General features: G+C 43.0%; 1 protein-coding gene across 4 annotated transcripts in view; it reads right to left on the bottom strand.

The window, feature by feature from the left end:
- LIMA1 (LIM domain and actin binding 1) overlaps nucleotides 1-21,629 on the bottom strand; it is a 109,774-nt gene that overhangs the window by 6,127 nt on the left and 82,018 nt on the right. For 2 of the 4 annotated variants that reach the window (XM_054527955.2, XM_009247709.4), the window contains 4 exons: nucleotides 18,781-18,888; nucleotides 13,810-13,867; nucleotides 10,608-10,720; nucleotides 129-262 (listed from right to left, as the gene is read on the bottom strand). In XM_054527955.2, coding sequence (XP_054383930.1) covers nucleotides 129-262; nucleotides 10,608-10,720; nucleotides 13,810-13,867; nucleotides 18,781-18,888 — 413 coding nt within the window. The remainder of the gene's footprint in view (nucleotides 1-128; nucleotides 263-10,607; nucleotides 10,721-13,809; nucleotides 13,868-18,780; nucleotides 18,889-21,629) is intronic. The other 2 variants (XM_002823222.5, XM_063711751.1) reach the window with 1 other exon arrangement.

The following is a 21,629-nucleotide window of genomic DNA, read 5'->3' on the forward strand; positions in this document are numbered from 1 at the left end:
TTACTTTATTCAAGAGCCTTCAACAGAACATCATTAGCACAGTAGCTTTTAGCACCAGTGCTCTAAAAGCCAAAGACTCCCTCGAGAGTTCCAGTTATAGACAGATGGCTTGTTTTGGGCTGACTTACCTGAGTTTGTTGTTGCAATAGGAGCAACGGAAGCAGCTGATGTGAAACACCTGCTGGTTGGCCAAGAGACGCTCCATTGGATAGACTGTCTTCTGACATTCCACGCAGGTCTCTCTTGCAGGTGCCTGAAACTTCTAGGAAAAACAAAGAGACAACTTTAGCATGGGCAGCGATGAGTTAGCACTGTCTTGAGATGGACCCTAGAATTTACTTTGTCTAAGGGCTCCCTTAGCTGGTCAGTCAATTCTCATGGAGCACTAAACCTGCTACAATTCTATCAGCTGACTCTTTAAAGCCAAGAGGTTCTCTTGATATTCCCTTCCCAAACTGTCTGGCTGCTCTAAATGTAGCAGCCACCAAGGATAGGTGGAGCCACGTCTGGATTGCAAAGAATGGCTTAGACAAGTCACGACCCACATAAAAAATGTTAGGAGCAGGGGATGGGGGAAGGGGTGGGGGTGGGGGGCAGGGATTAGGAGAAAATGTTATCACACACAGAAGAAAGAAGTTTGATTCAAGTGCCAAGTAAACACAAGACAGATTCTAAAGGGGATAAATTTCAAGGAGAGGAAGAGCATTTGGCTTTGGGAATTAGGAAAGACATTTCAGTAAAGCCCCTTTTATTCTCCTCTGCTTATAATCTTGATTTGTTCAATCAACTAGACATAATATTTTTAAACAAGTCAAAACTGACACACAAGTGGAACAATTTATAAGAGACACAAACTATTTTATTAGGACACCAGAGGGAAGCATAGCCCATTAAAGCTATAGGTTCTATAATATTTCTAAAAACCAATGGAGAGAAAAACGAATGCAATGGGAAACACACTGGTTAATGTATTAATGACTGGGAATTCATGAACTGTTTGTAAAGTTGGAACAAACATGGGCACAGTGGTTCTACCTGATAAACTCAATCCTAAAGAATATAAAACAGTTGGTATTCTAGCACTGGTAAAAGCCAGAACTCCAAAAATATTATAAGCTTTTACATGATAAGAAATAGTTACATCGGCCAGGTGCGGTGGCTCACGCTTGTAATCCCAGCACTTTAGGAGGCCGAGATGGGCAGATCATGAGGTCAGGAGTTCGAGACCAGCCTGGCTAAAATGGTGAAACCCCGTCTCCAGTAAAAATACAAAAATTAGCCAGGCGTGGTGGTACACTCATGTAATCCCAGTTACTCGGGAGGCTGAGGCAGGAGAATGGCGTGAACCCGGGAGGCAGAGCTTGTAGTGAGCCGAGATGGCGCCACTGCACTCCAGCCTGGGCGACAGAGTGAGACTCCATCTCAAAAAATAAAGAAAAGGAATAGTTACATGGCTACTAAGGGGTGGGGAGGAGATGGGAATGCAAAGTCCCTAGGTGTATGGGAGTTAACCCTTGACTTGCCCAACACAAACACCTCAACCAGTAGATGCAGGAGACAGCTTAGGTGGCCAGGAAGCTCTCATCGGCAATTAGGAGGTGCTTTTGCTGCCACGATCAGCCTGGGCTCTCACCAGAAAACACATGATGGTAAGTAATGCAAATTAATCCCAAGGCCCAGCCTGAAATGAACCAGGTTATGGGCAAGATAGAATTTTGAGTAAAAAAAACCCAAAATAGTCTGGGTGTAGTGTCTCATGCCCATAATCCCACACTTTGGGAGGCTGAGGTGGGCAGATCACGAGGTCAGGAGTTCAAGACCAGCCTGGCCAACATAGTGAAACCCCATCTCTACTAAAAATACAAAAATTAGCTGGGCATGGTGGCGTGTGCCTGTAGTCCCAGCTACTCGGGAGGCTGAGGCAGGAGAATCGCTTGAACCTGGGAGGCGGAGGTTGCAGTGAGCCGAGATTGAGCCACTGCACTCCAGCTTGGGCAACAGAGTGAGACTTGGTCTCAAAAAAAAAACAAAACAAAACAAAACAAAACCCAAAACAGGCCCATAAAAAATTCAGACTGTTGGTTCACTTGCCACATGATTCACTAGGAGGTAAAGCAAAAAATAAAAATGGTTTTCCAAGTAGATTTGGGCAGGAAATGAGAGCAGAAAATGTGCATAAAATGAAAATAAAGAAATCTATAAAAGGAAGTTTAATAAAATTAGTGGTAAACTCCCAAGTAGTGCCCAAGGGATTTAAGAAGGAAGGAACAAAGCTGAGTGGAAATGGCTAGTTACCAGGACTCTGCTTCATTCTAGGGGCAGTGTCCTAAAAAGAAACATCTAAAGAATCAAAAGACCACAGGTTACAACCTAGTTTACCAAGCATAAGGGAGGTATTTAAATATGACCAAATGTTATTGTAATGAATGTTGTTGCAAGTAATTAACACATTATAGTATTTGGAGCTCAGAATTGTTTTTTTCTTATATGGACACTGCTAAATGGAGACATCTTTGCAAAGTTTTAATTAAGTTTTCTCTAAAAGGACTAGGTCTTTGTCTAGGTAGGAGATACACTGGCCAGGTGCGATGGCCCACGCCTGTAATCCCAGCATTTTGGGAGGCCAAGGCAGGTGGATCACTTGAGGTCGAAGTTCCAGACCAGCCTGGCCAACATGGTGAAACCCTTTCTCTACAGAAAATGCAAACATTAGCTGGGTGTGGTGGCAGGCACCTGTAATCCCAGCTACTCGACAGGCTGAGGCACAAGAATCACTTGAACCCAGGAAGCAGAGGTTGCAGTGAGCTGAGATCTCACCACTGCCCTCCAGCCTTGGAGACAGGGCAAGACTCTGTCTCAAAAACAACAACAACAAAAGGAGAGATATTAAAAAGCAGAATAAATTTTTGGTGTAATAGTATAATGGACGCTACTGGAGAGAGCCTGTACAGATCACAACTCACATAATGTAAAAATAGGACAAATGTATTTATCAGATTAAAAGTCATTTTCAGTTGCAGAAAGGGAATTCTGCGTTTTTTTGTTTTTGTTTTTTTTTTTTTGAGACGGAGTCTCGCTCTGTTACCCAGACTGGAGTGCAGTGGTGTGATCTCGGCTCACTGAAAGCTCCATCTCCCGGATTCAAGCGATTCTCCTGCCTCAGCCTCCTGAGTAGCTGGGATTACAGGCGTGCACCACCACACCTGGCTAATTTTTGTATTTTTAGTAGAGATGGGGTTTCACCATGTTGGTCAGGCTGGTTTCTAACTCCTAACCTTGTGATCCGCCCACCTTGGCCTCCCAAAGTGCTGGGATTACAGGTGTGAGCCACTGTGCCTGGCCCGGAATTCTGTATTTTTAACACTTGAAATAGATGTAGGAGAGTAAGTGCTCATTCTGGTCAGTAAAGACACAGCAGGTGACAGAAACTTCACATGGGATAAGAGGAGATGGATACTGTTCTGCTAAAGGGGAACTGAAGGACACAGAGCACGCCTCCATCACAAACACACGGAGGGGAGGCACACACTGTGGGAGGGGGAAGCGGCCCAGGGAACAGAAGGAAAGGAGAACCTGTGAGAAAGCTGAAAGTTGAGCTCACATTAGGAGGAAAGTGGAAGGCAGGAGCAGAAATTAGGTACCAGGAGCAGGAGGCAGAAGCTGGAAGAGACAAACAGGAACCTTCAATGAATACACAGCATTTGGCGTGCCCTGGAGAGCTTTACTGCAGCTGAGCTGAAACTCACAGACTCAGATCCAAGAATAAGACCACATTTTTCTTTTTTTCAAGTAACTCTGCTAATTATGGCAAAATCAGCCTCACTCGTATCTACCTGAGGCTGGAACATATCCCAGCTCAGGAGAGCGAGCTTTTATGAGCCTTCACCCACACAAGGAGTGTCTCATGAACAATTCTTTAGTGTCTTACTACCTCCTACACCTGACCCACATCGGCTCTCTCTTTAATAGAGCCTTCACCTACATGGAGCGAAAAGTCTGTCTTCCTCCTTAACATGAACTTAATAGATTGCTAGCTCACATAATTGACTAACCCCGAGCTTCTAACTAGCCAGATCAGAGTCCCATTATTCCTATTCATCTCTCACATCAACCCTTTTCAATGTTATTTAAGGTTTACGCAGCAGCAGCTGTCTAAGGGCCCCTTCTAGTTCATAAAGACAAGAGGGTCCCGACGTGGTAAAATGCCAACTCACGGCGGCTGCGGCTGTGCCTCCCCTTTATTTTCTCTGTCCTGGGCTCTCAGCCACTTTTCTGTAATTGCCCCCATGTCTATTCAGACAACAGGAAGCATAGTCAGTGCCCAAAAATCTCTACCATTATCACAGGCCTGGCATACATCCTGCCCATGCCTTCATGGCATGCTCAGACTTGGCACAGCCATGTTTAAAACACTGCCAATATGACAATGTTAGACATTTTTTATCTTCACAGTATATTTTTTCAGTTAGTAAGAGATTTTTTTTTCATTCCCCTTCTCCCACCATTTTGCCCCTACCAAGTAGAAAGTTAAACACCAGGTGTCTTATCAAAGTTCACATAGTAACAGAATTAGAATTAAAACTGTAGGAAAACAGCCTGTTGCATGGCAGGAGTGATGCCATCTTGGAGTGAAACCACCATGCTAACTGGTGGTTTGACTCCTGCATACCAAGGTGGTTTGTTCTGCAGCAAAGTCTTTAAACAATGCCTGTAGCATAGATTATCCCTCATAAAAGAAATAGTGCCCAGAGCATAGATAACCCCTCATAAAGATGCTTATCCAATCGCTCCCGTGATAAGTTTTGCAAGAAAGTCAACCGTGACCAGCTGCACATGTTTTATCCTAAAACCTTGCTATATAAAGGATATTTTCTGGAGGGCTGGTGCATGGCCTCCTAGACATCACTTCTGTTCATAAGCTCTTATTAAATGTTTCTTTCTGAGAAACTGGATTTGTCAGCCTCTTTCTTTGGCTTCTCAGCTCCCTCAGCCTTTGTGGGTAGGTCCGCATAGACCTGCTCACTGCACAAACTCAGAACTCCTGACTCACAAACCAAGAGAGCATTTTCTAAATTGTCCTGGAATGTTAAATTTCCACAACCAAGGGAAAGTCTTTGGCGAGGAGAGCAGATGCTAACCCAAATGAAATTAATCCCATGACAGCAATTTGAACAAACTATGGTCTTCCCTTTGTTTCAAATAAAAATGTGTAGATAATATCTTCAGGATATTCTAGAATGAATGAGGTAATCTATAAATAATTGATGTTCATAAATACTGTCTTTCCCGTTTGAGGGACATTACAGACCCTCTGTTGATTACCATCTACTTAAAGCTGTTTTTCTAACAAATTTGCATGGCTTCGTTTACATTCTTTTACCCTCTTGTCTCATATATTTTTTAGTCTAATAAAGGCCCCAGTTGTGGTGTGTGTGGGAGGGAGGGGGAAGCAGCTGACAACAGACATTGATGTTAACTAGCCTTTAGACATAGTGAAAGAAGATGAAAATTCTGTATTGATGTCAAGCCTCTATTCCTCAGAATACCACAAAATGCCTTTCATTCCTTCCAATTTGTGTAAAATATCTAGGTAATGAAACTGAAATTCTTCACCACACAGCAAATGGTTGGGCCAGCCCTGTGCAGTCTTAACCCTTCCTCTGGTTTTCTGTGAAACTCTTTGTGAAAGCATTTTGGGGAATATTCACATCTTAAATAGAGTGCTCTACACAGAGAAGAAAGGACAGTCCTCTGAAAAGGCAGTAATAGTGAGGGAGTGTGAAAAGATTCTAGATGCTCTTCTAGCATAATTTTGACAGCTTTGCAAGCCAGCATAAAACCTCCCACTGTGTCTTCAGGGGGAGGAACAGCTGGCAGGGCACCAACAGAGGCAGAGCAGTGTGTGCCGCCCTCTCACATAGACTGCCATGTTCTCTCTCAACACTCATCAGCAAAACGCTGTGAGGAGGCCTGGGACTTGGCTGTCCCGGACATAGTGAGGGCAGACAGTTGTTCCCTAGGGCCAGTCACATCTCCTTGCCTCTTCCTCCTCTATCCTCTCCTCTGGGAACATTTAAGGGATGATTTCTTTCAAATGGGAGGACATAAAGCCTAAGGGATCTCTGAGTCTCTTGAAGTAGAAAGGCCTGATACTTCTCACAGGGTCCACTAAGCTCTGCTCTCAGAACAACACCCTTTTTGAGAATGAATCTGTAACTTCATTGGTACCAAGTCTTACCAAGTAAGCTCTGTGGCCAGTGTTCAAAGTGTACAGAATCCTTAAAGACCTCCATCATTTCTTTTTACTTTATTAAGCTAAAATTTGAAATGAATTGAGTCTCTACCTTAGATGTCCTCTTTTCAATAACAGACAGGCACTAAGAAACAGTTTTTTCCAGGATGTGTGGGATCCAAAAATCTATTCTGAGTGAACAAGTTTATTCTTAGCTGTATGTAATTTCCCAAAGTGGAGAAACAACTTCTGTACATAGTCTGCAGCCATGAGACCAGTTCTGCCAGCAGGTCTTCTATAAACATTTACTAAAGTATCTGTATATTTGCCTGCAGACTGTAAAGGGGAACTCTGAGGAAGAGCAAATAAATTGCCCTTAAATAACAGTGGAGATGTAACTGGGTTCCACCAGGCTCTGTACACCATGATCATCTGAGCTGTGGATCAGAGGCAAACAGCCAGGCCAGTTTACTCTGGTCATTACACAATGCTCAAAACCCGAGGTGTGTGACTATGCAGATAGGGCCGTCTACTACTATACTACTATTCTACTGCTGAGCGACCAGTGCCAAAGGAGTAGGCATGGGTCTGAGGCAGACACAGAGACAGCTTTACCTCTGTTTCCTCTCCCTGGTGCCAAAGGAGACCTAAGTGAGGTGTGCCCCTTCACACACCACTCATCCGCTCACACCATGGAACTTGAGTGGGGAGGGATCCCCACCCAGTACAAGAAGTCTGGCCAAGCAGTTCAACGAGGGATGCAAGACTGCATTGAGAATTCAAATAGTCACAAGAACAGATTTTAGTTCTTATATTTCCCCAGGTCCTGGGTTACACAGAATCCATCACCAAGTTAGATTTGCTAGCCGTTCTTGATCCCCAGCCACAACCTGAGCACTCACATCTAGGCAGCATTGCTGTCAGAGAGGAAAGTAACCCTGTGGGGTTTGCTACTTTGTGAGACTCCAGATACTGACAAAGAAAGTGCTGATGGCAGCATCAGCCAACCTTCAAGGCCAGAACACAGCCATGCGGAGCACATGTACAGATTCAATCACCATGATCCCGCCCATTCTTCCTGGACTTGCTTTCTCTTTCTGCTTTCTTTACCTTTTGTTCCTTTTCAATAAACCTTACTCTTCTCATAAATCTCTGCCTCCTTTAAAATTTTCATGTTTTATCTTTCACCTTGCTCACCTTTTAAATCCACTCTTTAAATCCTGGATTCTCCCCTTTCCTCCTTTTGTTCCAAACCCTCCCTGATGTCCCCTCCTCTTCATGCTTTGTGTGCAGTAAAACTTTCATCTGTGGACCAGTCATGCTCACAGTCAGAGGTATAAGCACGGCAGATATGAGCATGAGTTGGGAGCAGCACAAACCACCTTAAAACTCATTCTATTTATTGAGTTTCTCTCAAATGCTAAAACTTTTGAAACACAACCCTGCTACTTAAAAGAGCACTAGAGGAGAAAGACACTAAAGAAGTGTGGGTAATCCAAACGAGTGAAGTAGCCCCTCATTAGCAAGTTAGTCAATTAAAACAAGTCAGCTAACAAACCTAAAATAAGTTTCGCATTTTTAATAAACATTTTTTGGCTTATTTTTATGGGAATATATATTTGCCCATAGAAGAGGAAAAGACGACTTTTAAAACTTGGGTAATAAAAGCAGATTATAGATTGAGGAGCCTAGCTCTGTTGCCCAGGCTGGAGTACAGTGGCACGATCTCGGCTCACTGCAACCTCCACCTCCCGGGTTCAAGCGATTCTCCTGCCTCAGCCTCCCAAGTAGCTGGGATTACAGGTGCCTGCCATCATGCTCAGCTAATTTTTGTATTCTTAGTAGAGACAGGCTTTCACCATGTTGGCCAGGCTGGTCTCAAACTCTTGACCTTGTGATCCGCCCGCCTTGGCCTCTCAAAGTGCTGGGATTATAGGTGTGACCCACCACGCCTGGCCAATTTTTTTTTTAAGATGGAATCTCACTCTGTCACCCAGGCTGGAGAGCAGTGGTGTGATGTTGGCTCACTGCAACCTCCGCTTCCCAGGTTCAAGCGATTCTCCTGCCTCAGCCTCCCAAGTAGCTGGGACTACAGGCACGCACTACTGCACCTAGCTAATTTTTGTATTTTTAGAGACAGGGTTTCACCATGTTGGCCAGGCTGGTCTCGAACTCCTGACCTCGTGATCTGCCTGCCTTGGCCTCCCAAAGTGCTGGGATTACAGCTGTGAGTCACTGTGCCTGGCCTCAATTCTTAATATCTAATGTTATACCCTTAGTATAAGTGTTGCTTGAATGTTATTTATTATTTTTTTTTTTTTGAGACAACAGTTTCGCTCTTGTTGCCCAGGCTGGAGTGCAATGGCACAATCTTGGTTCACCACAACCTCTGCCTCCCGGGTTCAAGCAATTCTCCTGCCTCGGCTTCCCAAGTAGCTGGGATTACAGGCATGTGCCACCATGCCCGGCTAATTTTTTTTTTTTTTTTGTACTTTTAGTAGAGATGGGGTTTCTCCATGTTGCTCAGGCTGGTCTTGAACTCCCGACCTCAAGTGATCCGCCCGCCTTGGCCTCCCAAAGTGCTGGGATTACAGGCGTGAGCCACTACACCTGGCCTCATTTTTTTTTTTTTTTTTTTTTTTTTTGCAGAAAATGGGCTGGCCAGCCCCCATTCCAGTGGACACATTCTTTCGTTAAAAATGTTAATGACGTTGTAAACAACAGGTCCTAAAAAAAAAAAAAGTGGGAACAACAGGGCCAGGTGTGTTTGGTGGCTCATACCTGTAATCCTAGCATTTTGGGAGGCCAAGATGGGGGGATTACTTGAAGCCAAAAGTTCAAAACCAGCTTGGGCAACATAGTGAGACCCCATCCCTATAAAAATGTAAAAAATATATTAGCTGGGTGTGGTGGCATGTGCTTATAGTCCCAGCTACTCGGGAGGATGGTTTGAGCTCAGGAGATAGAGGCTGCAGGGGAGCTGTGATCACACCACTGCACTCCAGCCTGGGTGACAAAGTGAGACCCTGTCTCAAAAAAAAAAAAAAAAAGCTAACCACAGGTTAAGATCAAGCTCTGCAGATTAGGAAGCCATTATCTTTAAGGTGAAATTGCACATCTCATCCAATGTGCCGATTTTAGTTGAACAGATTTTTCCTAGCTGGGCACAGTGGCTCATGCCTATAATCCCATCCCAGCACTTTGGGAGGCCGAGGCAGGCAGATCACCCAAGGCCTGGAGATTGAGGCCAGCCTGGGAAACATGGCAAAATCACATCTCTTAAAAAAAAAAAAAAAAAAAAAAAAAAGCCAGGCATGGTGGCATGTGCGTATAGTTCTAGCTACTCAGGAGGCTGAGACAGGAGGATTGCATGAGCCTGGGAGGTCAAGGCTGCAGTGAGCCATGATCACACCACCATACTCCAGCCTGAGCAACAGAGCAAGACCCTGTCTCAGAAAACAAAACACGCCAGGCACGGTGGTTCACGCCTGTAATCCCAGCACTTTGGGAGGCCAAGGCAGGCGGATCACGAGGTCAGGAGATTGAGACCATCCTGGCTAACACGGTGAAACCCTGTCTCTACTAAAACTACAAAAAGTTAGCCGGGCGTGGTGGCGGACGCCTGTAGTCCCAGCTACTTGGGAGGCTGAGGCAGGAGAATGGCGTGAACCCGGGAGGCAGAGCTTGCAGTGAGCCGAGATAGCGCCACTGCACTCCAGTCTGGGCGACAGAGCGAGACTCTGTCTCAAAACAAAACAAAAACAAACAAACAAAAAAAAACAAGGCCAGGTGTGGTGGCTCATGCCTGTAATCCCAGCACTTTGGGAGGCCAAGGCAGGCAGATCACAAGGTCAGGAGTTTGAGACCAGCCTGGCCAACATGGTGAAACCCTGTCTCTACCAAAAAATACAAAAAAATTAGCCAGGCATGGTGGCACATGCCTGTAATCCCAGCCACTTGGGAGGCTGAGACAGGAGAATTGCTTGAACCCGGGGGGGCGGAGGTTACAGTAAGCCGAGATCGTGCCACTGCACTCCAGCCTGGGTGACAGAGCGAGACTCTGTCTCAAAAAAAAAAGGTAATAACAATAAATAAACACAAAAATAAAAAAACCCACATTATTTTAAAACTTTCAAGAGTTTTCCAGAGTTCAAACTGAGAGTCATTAGTGAGCCTTCTCACTCCTGGGCCAAAGACCTGAGCAGAGGCAGCAAGATTTCCAGGGAAAGCGCGTGGCTTCAGTGTGCTCTTCTGTGGCATTATCATCCACAGGAAAGCTAAACCAGGTTATAATCAACATCATCATCATAAAAGGTACAATTAGCTCTACCAGTAGACCAATGTCCAAAGGCTCAGAGAGAAATTGCCATCATACCTTTATTGCTTTGGGAGGAGAACTTTCAGAAAGACTGGAGGCTCTCGAATCTGGACTTAGTGGCTTGGGATGGACAGGCTGTTGAACCTCACTCTTAACCTGGGAGTCACCTGCTTGTGTTACAAAAGGAAGACATTTTACAGTATCTCATGGAATGTCTTGGAAAGTGTTCTTCCAAAAAGCAAAGTTTGGGCACTTCCATTAATGACAGATCCTTCAAACACCAGGAAAAACACTGCTTTTCTGTTGAAGAATATTCGAACACTAACAACTATGGCTCAGGTATTCTCTGGTCCTGTCAGAAATCAGGTTCTCAGCGAGGAGGCTTTCTTACCCTCTGCCACACGTAGCGGAAATCCGAACCATTCTGTATAAAGAACTTTCTTCCTTGTACCATTTGTCATTTTTAAAGGCCATTTATAGACTTAGATGTATTTTTGGTCATTAACATTCCTAATAACTTCTTCTGAAGTGTTTCAACTGAAGTTGGAAAAAGAGGGAAATGTGAGGGCAGAAATTTTGTACGGTGTATGTGTGTATGTGTGTATGTGCGCGCATTTGTGTATACATGTAACCTGACACTGTGTTTTTGTCAGTTCTATAGCAGATACCCATGGATGAAGATTATGGAAAAGGGCTCCATGAAGTTTTTTTCATAATCATTGAAATTCCAGCTACATGAGTTACTTTCCTGCCAAAATGAAGAGGTGAGTCAACAAAGTACTAAAATATTAAGGCTTATTTTTCAAAAAAATGTTTCATAAACCTATTCAAAACTCAGAAACATTTCTAGTCCCAGAAAAATGATTACAAAAAAAGCATGTTTCTGGATTCAAGCAGAAGGAATTTTTCTCTGAAATTTTAAGGTAGGATTTACTAGAGATCTGTTTAATTCATCATTCTATTTCAGTTGTAGGGTTTTCAGTGTCCAGTAAACTAGCCTGGGGAGATGCTAGAAATCCACATATATATGTTTTTCTTTTTTGTCTTGTGACCTACAAGAAATTCATATATATATATATATATATATTTTTTTTTTTTCCCCCCCAGAGTCTCACTCTGTCACCCAGGCTGGAGTGCAGTGGCATGATCTCTGCTCACTGCAACCTCTGCCTCCTGGGCTCAAGTGATCCTCCTGCCTCAGCCTCCCAAGTAGCTGGGACCACAGACGCATGCCACCATGCCCAGCTAAGTTTTGGTACTTTTGGTAGAGACAGGGTTTCACCATGTTGCCCAGGCTGGTCTCCAACTCCTGAGCTCAAGTGAACTGCCTGCCTCAGCCTCCCAAAGTGCTGGGATTACAGGCATGAGCCACAGCGCCCAGCAAACATATATATATATATATATATATATATATTTTTTTTTTTTTTTTTTTTTTTGAGATGGATTTTCACTCTGCTGCCCAGGCTGGAGTGCAGTGGCATGATCTCGGCTCACTGCAGCCTCCACCTCCTGGGTTCAAGCAATTCTCCTGTCTCAGCCTCCCGAGTAGCTGGGACTACAGGCACCCACCACCACACCCGGCTAACTTTTTGTGTTTTTAATAGAGATGGGGTTTCACCATGTTGACCAGGCTGGTGTTGAACTCCTGACCTCAGGTGATCCACCCGCCTTGGCTTCCCAAAGTGCTGGGATTACAGGCGTGAGCCACCGTGCCTGGCCAGCAACATATATATATATTTTGTTTTGAGTTGGAGTCTCGCTCTATAGCCCAGGCTGGAGTGCAATGGTGCGATCTTGGCTCACTGCAACCTCCACCTCTTGGGTTCAAGCAATTCTCCTGCCTCAGTGTCCTGAGTAGCTGGGATTACAGGCGCCCACCACCACGCCTGGCTAATTTTTATATTTTTAGTACAGCTGGGGTTTCACCATATTGGCCAGGCTGGTCTTGAATTCCTGACCTCAAGTGATCCACCCACCTAGGCCTCCCAAAGTGCTGGGATTACAGGTGTGAGCCACTGCGCCTGGCCCAGCAACATATATTTTTAAATGGGCCGGGCACAGTGGCTCACGCCCGTAATCTCAACACTTTGAGAGGCTGCGGTGGTAGGATTGCTTGAGACCAGGAGTTGGAGACCAACCTAGGCAACAAAGTGAGACCTTTTCTCTACAAAAATATTTAAAAATTAGCTGAGTACGGCCAGGCACGGTGGCTTACGCCTGTAATCCTAGCACTTTGTGAGGCCGAGGCGGGTGGATTGCCTGAGCTCAGGAGTTCAAGACCAGCCTGGGCTACATGGTGAAACCCTGTCTCTACTAAAATACAAAAAATTAGCCAGGGATGGTGGTGTGTGCCTGTAATCCCAGCTACTCAGGAAGCTGAGACAGGAGAATCGCTTGAACCTGGGAGGGGGAGGTTACAGTGAGCCGAGATTGCGCCACTGCACTCCAACCTGGGTGACAGAGTGAGACTCCCTCAAAGAAAATTAGCTGGGTATGGTGGTGTGTGCCTGTAGTCCTAGCTATTTGGGAGGCTGAGGTGGGAGGACTGCTTGAGCCCAGGAGTTTGAGGCTGCAGTGAGCTATGATCACACCACTGCACTCCAGCCTGGGCAACAGAATGAGACTCTGTCTCTAAAAAATGAAAATAAAAAGTTATACTGAAAATCAGAATCAAAAGTGGACATAGTCAAGTAAAAAATAAAACAAAACATTTTTGTCTTTGGGAAAAGGGAGGCTCAAAATGACTCCAAAATAGGATGAAAGGTGACAAAATTCACTGTCAGCAGGAAAATCCCTAGAACCTGGCTAGGAGGTTGACTATAATATACATTTAGATAAACAGGGAAAAAATATGTATCTTTAACAGATTATTCAAATACTTATTCACTAAAGAATAGGTATTTATGAATAACATTATAAATGAATAAAATCCGTATTGGCCAAACTTCTGTTAAAATGAAACTTCAAAATTAGTTTATATAGCTTTAACTCTGAAAGGGGTTGGTGCAAAAAGTAGGATAAATTCAATGAGAAAAGCATTACAAATATTCAGTTTGTCCCAAGTTAACTATATTTAATTGAATTTAACTTCTCCCTAAGCCATGAAGTGTGTAAAGGATATTCAAGCATCAGCCCCTAAATGCAAGTGGAGGATTTAGTATGTTATTTTCTCAGCACTGACAGTAATGGGAACACCCCTGAACCAAATACAGATAGAAAACAAGAACCTCATCCTCCAGATCTAAGAAAGAATGCTTACGGGAGTCATCTTCAGCAGGGGTGGAACGGACTGCCAGGCTATTCTCATTTGTAGAAATCTACAAAAAAAAAAAAAAAAAAAAAAAGGTGGGGGGATTAAGAGTCATATTAAAAATAAAAGAGCAAACTGCTGTTAATGCCATAAAAACCTGCTGACTCCAGTCAGTCACTGGCTGCCTGGGGGAAATAACGGGCACCAGAACAGCTGAGCATTTGAACAAGAGGCAGCAAAATGTCTTTTATGAGGATATTAACATGCCTCTCAATTACAGAGTAACCCGAGAAACAGACTGCACTCAACTGCCAAAAGTGTGCATCATCTCCCTTTATAAAACAACTTCTAAACCATATTTTTCTGCTCTCAAAAAACAAAGCAAAACAAAGCCCTCTATCAAGGAGAGCAAAGCTCCTCACCATATAACCATAACCCACTCCAAGGAAAGATAAAGTATTTAAATATAGGAACTATTCTTATTTTTTAATTTTCCTAATTCTTATTTCCCAACCAACTACATCCTGCTGAAATGAGCTTGCCTATATAGAACACCTTTTGATAGTTATAAAACAAATTTACCTAAAACTAACCTCAGTATTATCTTTGAGGACAGTTTCCTTTTTAATCCCAGTCTCAAAATGGCAATGTTTAAAAAGATGGCAGATCTTAAGTATAGGTGTATATATCATTTTCTCAAAAGCCACCAAATTTAAATAAAAGAACTCTCTATTAGAGCTCTCCCTCCTTTCTACTGGCCCCCACGCCTTCCTGGTATCTTATTCCACATCCAAAATCATGAAGAGTCAACAGGTGACCCAATGTGCACTCTTGACATAATTTCCTTTTATTCAGATGCCATGGATTTTATGGGCAATGCTGAGTGTTTATATCAGGATGTCTGACAAATTGAATAGATTTACAACGAAGATTAAGTTGCTGGCTGACTGCGTCTGAATTTCAGCGTGGTTATTTTTTCCACTACTTTCTTCATTACAGGAATTCTGATATGGCATAAAATAAACCGGTATAATTACAGCCAGCATTTACTGGGTGTTTACTATGTGCCAGGTATTCAACTAATCGCCTTACAAATGCGCTATTTTATCTAATGATATGAAATAAATTTTCTGAAAGTTGTGCATGCCTACAAAAAGCTCTTCAGTTCTTGAGAATTAGTAGGTACCTCCATCCCAGGATGTTCTTCTCTCACCTTTAATTTGGTCACCTTGAACCTGTGAGGTAATCTTTGCTTTTCTTTTTTTTTTAATGGAGTCTTGCTCTGTTGCAAGGCTGGAATCCAATGGTGCGATCTCAGCTCACTGCAACCTCTGCCTCCTGGGTTTAAGTGATTCTCCTGCCTCAGCCTCCCGAGTAGCTGGGATTACAGGTGCCCATCACCACACCCGGCTAATTTTTGTATTTTTAGTAGAGCAGGGTTTCACCATGTTGGCCAGGATGGTCTCAGACTCCTGACCTCAGGTAATCTGCCCACCTTGGCCTCCCAAAGTGCTAGGATTACAGGCGTGAGCCACCTTGCCAGGCACATGTCCTTTTTTTTTTTTTTTTTAACAAGTTGAAGTTCAAATAACACTTAGGTATTGGTTAACAAAAGCTAGGCAAACAGCCAAAAGGATAGCTAAGGGTCTGAAAAACATTGCGAATTTTAAGGCAGCTGAGGGTTTGTAAACCTGCAGTATGTGCTTGAAGAATATGTATTGTCTTTATCTCCCTTCTTCCCCACCCACTTCATGATTCACAGTCGCACTAATGTCCTTTTAGGCTATAATTAAAATGTTCTAATCTTCCAGTTCAGTTCAGAGTTCCAGTTTCAAATCAGCATGAAGACAATGAAGAAGGAAACATGAATTTAGATACAGGGACAATTCAAGCATTATTTCGCAAATGACTGTTTCCCAAACTACGCTCGCGGGATAAAGATGGGGATATTTCAACGCTGGGAATATTTTTCTCTTAAAATTTCTTTCTTTTTTTCTTTTTCTTTTTTTTTTCCACAGTACATAAGAAAAACTTCAAAAATATTTAGTCAGTTATTCTTAAGAAATAATCTCCCATTTAAAAGATGAGAAAACAAGACAGTTTAACAAGATAACTCACTTAATACATGGCATGTGCCTCATGGGCTAATGCCTGAGTCCACTGCTGCAAGGATGTTTGCAATTTATGGGGGATTATATGACCATGTAACACATGACTGCCAAGTATTTTGTCTTGTTATTCCAACATACATTTGTGATGTTTTTATAAAATAAACTATTCTAATATTTTTTTCTGTTCTGGTCTTTGAATCAAATTTTGTAGCCATCAGTTTGAGACCATTTTTCTGTGGGTCTGCTTTGATCCAATAGTATAGTGTATCTCATGAGTTCCTGTTAGTATTCTGACAATATACTATCCTACTTTGTAAAGTCTGTTGTAGTCAAATAAGTTTGAGACAGGGTGCAGTGGTTCACACCTGTACTTCCAGCACTTTGGGAGGCTGAGGCTGAGGGGATCGCTTGAAGCCAGAAGTTTGAGACCATTCTGAGAATTATAGCGAGACCCTGTCTCCACAAAAAATAAAGATAAAAATAAATTAGCCAGATGTGGTGGTGCACACCTATAGTCCCAGCCACTTGGGAGGCTGAGGCAGGAAGATCACTTGAGCCCAAGAGTTGGAGGCTACAGTGAGCTATGATCACACTACTACACTCCAGCGTGGGTGACAGAGCAAGAACTCGTCTCTAAAAAAACTTAAAAAATACAAATTCCAACTAAGCTTGAGAACTGTTGCTCTTAATCCATTTAATGATCTCCATGTCTTTTGGAAGAATGGCGTCAAGGGTGTCAATACGTGTAACAGAAACAATGGCTTTTCTCCTAAGGTTAAATCACTGTAATAGATTTGAAAACCCTTTCTCCTCATCTCATTTAACATTCGATTATCATATTGACTGAAAGACTAAAAGAATTGGGCAATGGGCAATGGTAGAGAACATGATAATTCCCCTGACATAAATATTGTTACTTATTTCAATTAAGCCATTCATCTAATGATTAATACATAACACACAAATATGATTTGCTTAAAATCTTTCAGTGGCTTTCCCCTGCTGCACCACTACATCCAAACCCTTAAGGGTGACATAAAGACTTTCCAGGACTTACCCTAGCCCTCTCCTTCCACCTGTCTCTCACTGCTGCCTATATGTACCTCATGCTCCAGCCAAGTCAGGAAACCTGTAATTCTCGCCAAGCACGGTGGCTCACAGCTGTAATCCCTCACTTTGGGAGGCCAAGGCGGGTGGATCACGTGAGGTCAGGAGTTCAAGACCAGCCTGGCCAACATGGTGAAACCCCATCTCTACTAAAAATACAAAAAATTAGCCAGGCATGGTGGCACGTGCCCGGAATCACAGTTACTCGGGAGGCTGAGGCAGGAGAATTGCTTGAACCTGGGAGGCGGAGGTTGTAGTGAGCTGAGATCATGCCACTGCACTCCAGCCTGGGTGACAGAGCGAGACTCCATCTCCAAACAAACAAACAATCCCTGTAATTCCTCAGTAAGCCATCATCTCTGGTTTCCAAATCTCTGTTGTATCTGCCTGGAATACCCTTCTATTTCTAACTCAACCTTCCCTTCACTCACTTGGCCTACTTCCACACGTTCTTCAAGACTCAGCTCAGACATCACCTTCTCGAGGAAGTCAGGTTAAATGTCTTTACTCTGAGCTTCTGTGGTCCTGTATACCCCTCTCACAGCCCCACAGCACCTATCATACATTTTTATGATAACTGACCTCTTATTAATCTCTCCTCTACTCTGTTTTCTTGCACATAAAGACCACATAGAATGGTTTGTCAATAAGTTTTTAAGCTTATTATTTCCTATGCTTACTTAGCATTGAGACTGCCTTTCAAAATAATGAGTGAAAGAGTAAGATTTTCTTGCACAAAATGTGTTAAATGTATACTTAAATTAAGAATATACGAGTATCTGAAGATAATCTCTAATCAAATATATTTTTATTTTATTTTTGTAAATTATTCTTCCCAGGAGCATGGAATCAAGTTGCCCTGAATCTATGCTCTTCCAAATAGATTTTTTTTTTTTTTTGAGATGGAGTTTCGCTCTTGTTGCTTAGGCTGGAGTGCAGTGGTGTGACCTCCACTGCAACCTTCGCCTCCTGGGTTCAAGCGATTCAACTGTCTCAGCTTCCTGAGTATCTGGGATTACAGGCATGCACCACCATGCCCGGCTAATTTTTTGTATTTTTAGTAGAGATGGGTTTCTCCATGTTGGTCAGGCTTGTCTCAAACTCTCGACCTCAGATGATCTACCTGCCTTGGCCTCTCAAAGTGCTGGGATTACAGGCGTGAGCCACCACACTCGGCCTGAATAGATTTTTATTTTATTTATTTATTTCTGAGACAGAGTCTTGCTCTGTCGCCCAGGCTGGAGTGCAGTGCACTCAGCTCGCTGCAACCTCCACCTCCTGGGTTCAAGCGATTCTCCTGCCACAGCCTCCTGAGTAGCTGGGATTACAGGCATGCACCCCCACACCCGGCTACTTTTTATATTTTTAGTAGAGATGGGGTTTCACCCTGTGGGCTAGGCTGGTCTCGAACTCCTGACCTCAGGTGATCCACCTGCTTCACCCTCCCAAAGTGCTGAGATTACAGGGTGAGCCACTGTGCCCAGCCTCCAAATAGATTTTAAAAAATCACTTCAGCTCTTTGCCTTCTGAGCATCTGCTGAGCAAAATAATTTTCCAATGAAGGCTCATTATTTGGTCAGCTATAAGTTGCAGAGCTACTCAACTGAAATTATGTGACCTGCAAAAACGGCAATCTGTCCTGGCAGCTGTTACCAAATTCCCAGACACTCTACAGCCTAGAGTTAGAGTTGTTTCTAATTTCAAGCATCTAATTTAGAACACATGCTTCCTTGGCAACTGGACATCAGACTTTTCAACCTACCTTTTCCCCTTCCTGATGGGTGATGCAGACCTCAGGACCTGGGGGCACATTCTCCTTTTGCTCCATTTTATGAATTTTGATTTCGCCACCACTGGCTTTCAACTCATTCTACAAAATAAAAATAACTGTAAAAAATTTTTTAAAGTCCCATCATTCTATTCTCTTCATAGCACATCTATTAGATAAACTTGGAATGTTAAAAAATTCTTCTAAGAAGCCTCGGGTCAAATCAACCCCCTAACTCTCACGAGCAAAACTCATTGACTAGTGAAATGACAAAAGCAGCTTTGTGGACACATACCTCAGAGTTAAATATCTGTATGCTAGTGTAAAACTGGATTGCTCATTAGAATACAGACACATCAACACAGGCACACAGAACACCCCGAGCATACAACATTCTTGTGATTCACTCTTCTAGCAGCAGAGCTTGTGGTAATGCAAAGCTTGTGAGTTTTATCAGAAAAGACCATTCTGGAGCAGGGGAAAGGAGATGCCAAGTGCCAATAATAGAAAATATACTGACCATACATATATAAATGCCCGGCCTGGAAAGAGAGACAGGGATGATGTATACATATAAAAACTGAAATTATATTTAATGATACCATAAAGCAACCTTTTTGGTGGGACTTTCAAAAGCATGTTTTTCCATATACAATTCATATATTGTACTAAAGACATAATTTATTTTAATTCTCATAACATAGCCTCAACATAAAAGAACATGCATTTTATTGTCATAAGGAATAAGCATAATTGCATTTTTTTCCTTGCAAAGGACACTGGGGCGAATATTACAATTAACTCATCTATTACATCTAAAATCAACATAGAACCTGTGTGCAGTGGCTCACGCCTGTAATCCCAGCACTTTGGGAGGCCGAGGCGGGTGGATCGCCTGAGGTCAGGAGTTCAAGACCAGCCTGGCGAACATGGTGAAATCCTGTCTCTACTAAAAATACAAAAAATTAGCCAGGTGTGGTGGCGCATATTTGTAAACCCAGTTACTTGGGAGGTTGAGGCAGGAGAATTGCTTGAATCCAGGAGGCAGAGGTTGCAGTGAGCCGAGATCATGCCACTGCACTCCAGCCTGGGGAACAAGAGTGAAACTCCATCTCAAAATAAAAAATAAAATAAAATAAAATAAACATAGAGGTCGATGACTATAGACATTTCCCACCATTAGTCTGCTAGTAATGTAGTAATCTAGTATTTTTGTGTTCTCTGTGAATCGTTAGGCATGGGAGGAAACAATTTATGGCCATCTGGTCAATGAAAGGAATGTGAGTACGACTTAGTCACCTAGGGATGGTATTCTAGATTACAGCCCACAGCTCTGGAGGTGCATCTGTGAGGAGGAGCTGGCAGCTAGCACTGCAGAACATTATATAGCCCAACAACTCATTCCTGACCCCATCTCAAAGCCCCACCTCCAGAACTGCTGCCAGAGAGTATGTATGTGCCTTGTTACAACCATATTCTGTAAGGGGCCTGGGAAATTCTCTGGGGATGAGACAAAATGTACTTTTTGCAACAATTCCCGAAGACTTTTCAACTCTTAAAATCTCCAGAGCAGGAGAACGGTAATGCAGAAATGGTTAGGAGTTAAAAAAAAAAGTTACTCAACAGGTTTCCCCACACAGGGAGTCACCTGGTGGGAATGTTTACAGCAGGAGGGCACCGAGAAGCAGTAAAATCTGGTAACAAGAGGAAGTTCAGCTTCACAGATCCCAATTTGCTGTATCTCCTGACCTGCCTTCTAAGGGAAGTCTAAATTTCCTCGCTTTTCACATTCACAGTGCATAATCAGCCTGTGATACTCCACTTTGCTAAATGATTTACACACATCATCTCTTCTTAAAACATAAAGTTGTTAAAATTACAGTTAAAAAACCAAGATGAAATTATTCATTGCCCAGAGAATTAGTTGACCAAATATTATTAGAGAATGTATACTTAATAATGTGGGGAAGAGAAGGCTTAACTCCCAGAATACTCATTATGGTTTCCAATATGCACCAATTTCAATCTCCCTAAGAACAAATAAAATTCAATACTGTTCTTTTTGATTTTGTTAGACAATTAGGACATCAAGAGATTAATGGTTTGTAATTTGAAATCTTAGAACAAATGCTTGAAGGATACAAAAATATGTGTGTGTATATTTGTATCTATGTGTGTGTATACATATATATGTGAATAAATGGCATTTGAAAGGTAACTTTTTTTTTTTTTTGAGATGGAATCTCACCCTGTCACTCAGGCGGGAGTGCGATCCCAGCTCACTGTAACCTCCATCTCCTAGGTTCAAGTGATTCTCCTGCCTCAGCCTCCCTAGTAGCTGGGATTACAGGTGTGTGCCACTACACCTGGCTAATTTTTTTTTTTGTATTTTTAGTAGAGACGGGATTTCACCATGTTGGCCAGGCTGGTTCTGAACTCCTGACTTCAAATGATCCACCCGCCTCAGGCTCCCAAAGTGTTGGGATTACGGTGTGAGCTCCTGCGCCTGGCTATAAGGTAACTTCAATTAAGCAGTTCCATAGTGTCAGCTTACCTGTTAAGCACAGGACAATGTAAAGGGGAAGGACCCTCCATTGCATTTTGAATATCAAATTTTTTTTTTTTTTTCTGGAGATGGAGTCTTGCTCTGTCGCCCAGGCTGGAGTGTAGTGGCGCAATCTTGCCGCACTGCAAACTCTGCCTCCTGGGTTCCAGTGATTCTCCTGCCTCAGCCTCCCAAGTAGCTGGGATTACAGGTGCCTGCCACCATGCTGGCTAATTTTTGTATGTTTAGTAGAGATGGGGTTTCACCATGTTAGCCAAGCTGGTCTCGAACTCCTCAG

This window comes from Pongo abelii, chromosome 10 (genome assembly GCF_028885655.2).
Source record: "Pongo abelii isolate AG06213 chromosome 10, NHGRI_mPonAbe1-v2.0_pri, whole genome shotgun sequence".
NCBI classification, from domain to species: Eukaryota; Metazoa; Chordata; class Mammalia; order Primates; family Hominidae; genus Pongo; species Pongo abelii.